The 2281-nt window shown below is 37.4% G+C and overlaps 1 protein-coding gene across 2 annotated transcripts in view; it reads left to right on the top strand.

Annotated features, from left to right (window-relative positions):
• The window catches only part of GAK (cyclin G associated kinase), a 207220-nt gene that overhangs the window by 159808 nt on the left and 45131 nt on the right, over nucleotides 1–2281 (top strand). For both annotated transcript variants that reach the window (XM_019517146.1, XM_019517145.1), the window contains one exon: nucleotides 1117–1287. In XM_019517146.1, coding sequence (XP_019372691.1) covers nucleotides 1117–1287 — 171 coding nt within the window. The remainder of the gene's footprint in view (nucleotides 1–1116; nucleotides 1288–2281) is intronic.

Genomic DNA, 2281 nt, shown 5'->3' with positions numbered 1-2281 from the left:
AAAACACTCCCTGACAGTTGAGCATAACTTAGAGTTCCTTTTCTTAAAAACAGACCTCAAATTGAAAATGGTAAGTGATGATAAAGTAGGATGTAAGAGTTATACACCTTCTGTCTGGAGAGAAAATGCCACAGACATGTAAACATTCCTACTTCCTGTTGCTTCCTATAGGAATTGCCTTTGGTTCTATTCTTATCTAGCATGGTACTACGCAAACAATCATGTCCTACCTTCCATATTGTATACCATCTGAGCAAAGAGAGTTCTGTTTAGGTGCACGCACACACACACACACACACACGCACACGGGCACACACACACACGGGCACACTGATTCCAGGTTTATGGTGTTGTAAAGTGTTTTAGTATCCTGTGTGATATTTTTTTTTTTTATAATCATGTTACATAGAGACATCAGGGCAGGATTATTGCTTCTGGATTCTACCTGCGTCTCAGCTCTTGAAGCTTTGACCCATGAGGGCAGGAGTAATGGGGCAAAGCGTGAGCCGCAGTTGCTGCAGACCTGCACATGTAACCCCTTGTTGAGTGTAAATATTGTTCCGATTTAGTTCTTGATAGTGACCAGTAAAAGAGCTTCCTACTAGAAACTGTTTCTTTTTTTGCTCCAGGTTTTGCATTGATCTATCAAATTTTCTGTCTTCAAGAATGAGGAGCTGCTGTCTTGTCACTGATTTTTCTTTTTAGAATGGCCTCCTTATTTGAAGTTTTAGCCTTAAATAATGCTGTTCTGAAAGAAGTGATGCAAATTTGAGGGACTGGCTTACGTGGAGAAAAGTAGCAGTGTGTTTGACTTCATTCAGTGGCAGTAAGGATTTATGTTTAAAGGGATAATAGTTTCTTTGGGTTGTGATTGGATACAATCAGCTGCCTGTGTAATAGCATGTAAGTACCGTAGCATGTAAGTACCAGTGCGTGGGTTCAGGGACAGATTGAAATGTTGCCAGAAAATAAATACTCGAAGGCAGCTTCAACTGACACCCGTGACCTCACCTTTATTGCCTTTGCCTAAAAGGGTGTTAATTTTTATCCCATGCGAGTTATTTGCAATAACATTGGACATCAGGATAATCTTGTTTTCTGCCTTTTTTCCTTTAGCTGATCCGTTTGACCCATTCAAAATGTCATCAGGTTCTGAAAATCCAACCCTGACTGGCCCTGATCTCTTTGGCGACTTCCTTAATCCAAATGCAACATCCTCATCCCGTACGTTTCCCTCCACACACAGCGCACCACCTCCTTCTTCTAGTTCAGACTTCTTAAATTTAGGTAAGTGCACTTTTGACATTTTCTGTAACTGTTTCTGTAGCTTCCCTGTGTTTGGGGTATTAGTTTTCCAGCTCAGTCGAGGTGGATTAGATGCTAACAGATCTTCTTATCTGGTTGCTAAATTTAATAAGATGCATGTTCCTGGTGTATAAATACACATGTCCAAGTAGTGAGGATTCCTGTATAATGTCACTTCATTAAGCCTTGGTATCGGAGTTTTGCTTGCATTGGTAACCTTCTGCTAATCCTGTGATTTTTAATTTTTCTTTGGGAGATGATGGGATAGAGAATAAACAAAACTTTGTTTTTCTGTTTCATTAAATTGCCTAGATTGCTAAAGGTAAATGCAATTTATATTTATATTTTAATGAGGTTTTTGGCATCTTTAAAAGACCATAAGAGAGGAAGTAGGAGTGGTTCAGGAAATGATTGATTTGCTGAATGTATACTTAAATCAAAGAGTCAATGCTTTTGTCCCAAAAGAATAGTTGTAGAATGTATTACATAATACTTTGGAGATCATCTTGTCCAGCTGATGATTTTTTTTAATCCAAGTACTCTAGGTAAATATGGCAAACAAGACTGTAGGATTTAGAGTTGCTATGAAATTATAGCAGAGTGTTTCAAAATTTTGTCTAACTCTGGACCAACTGTGTAGTTGGAATAATAAAAGATATCACCCTAAGAAATCCTTGCCTTTTGAAATTAGAGTCAGAAGGCACATAATATTAATTGCAAATAAGGGGGCCGGGGGGGGATTGGAATGCTAACTATTAATGGCTCTTCAACTAACATTAAAAGTAATTTGTCTTTCTGAAACAAATTTAATAGCATTTTATAAATTTTAGATCCTTACCTTTGGTAACAAATTTAGATTTTTCTCTCTAGTGAATTTAGGTTCTTTAAAAATTATTTAAATGATTTTTTCATTAAGTAAAGATCTGAATCAACTCAAACTGCAGAAATAAGACCACCTTACCCTTGAAATTTGCTG

This window comes from Gavialis gangeticus, unplaced genomic scaffold, assembly GCF_001723915.1.
Source record: "Gavialis gangeticus isolate Ggan-Ray unplaced genomic scaffold, GavGan_comp1, whole genome shotgun sequence".
In the NCBI taxonomy this organism is placed as follows: domain Eukaryota; kingdom Metazoa; phylum Chordata; order Crocodylia; family Gavialidae; genus Gavialis; species Gavialis gangeticus.
This window is presented reverse-complemented; position numbering and strand designations above follow the sequence as displayed.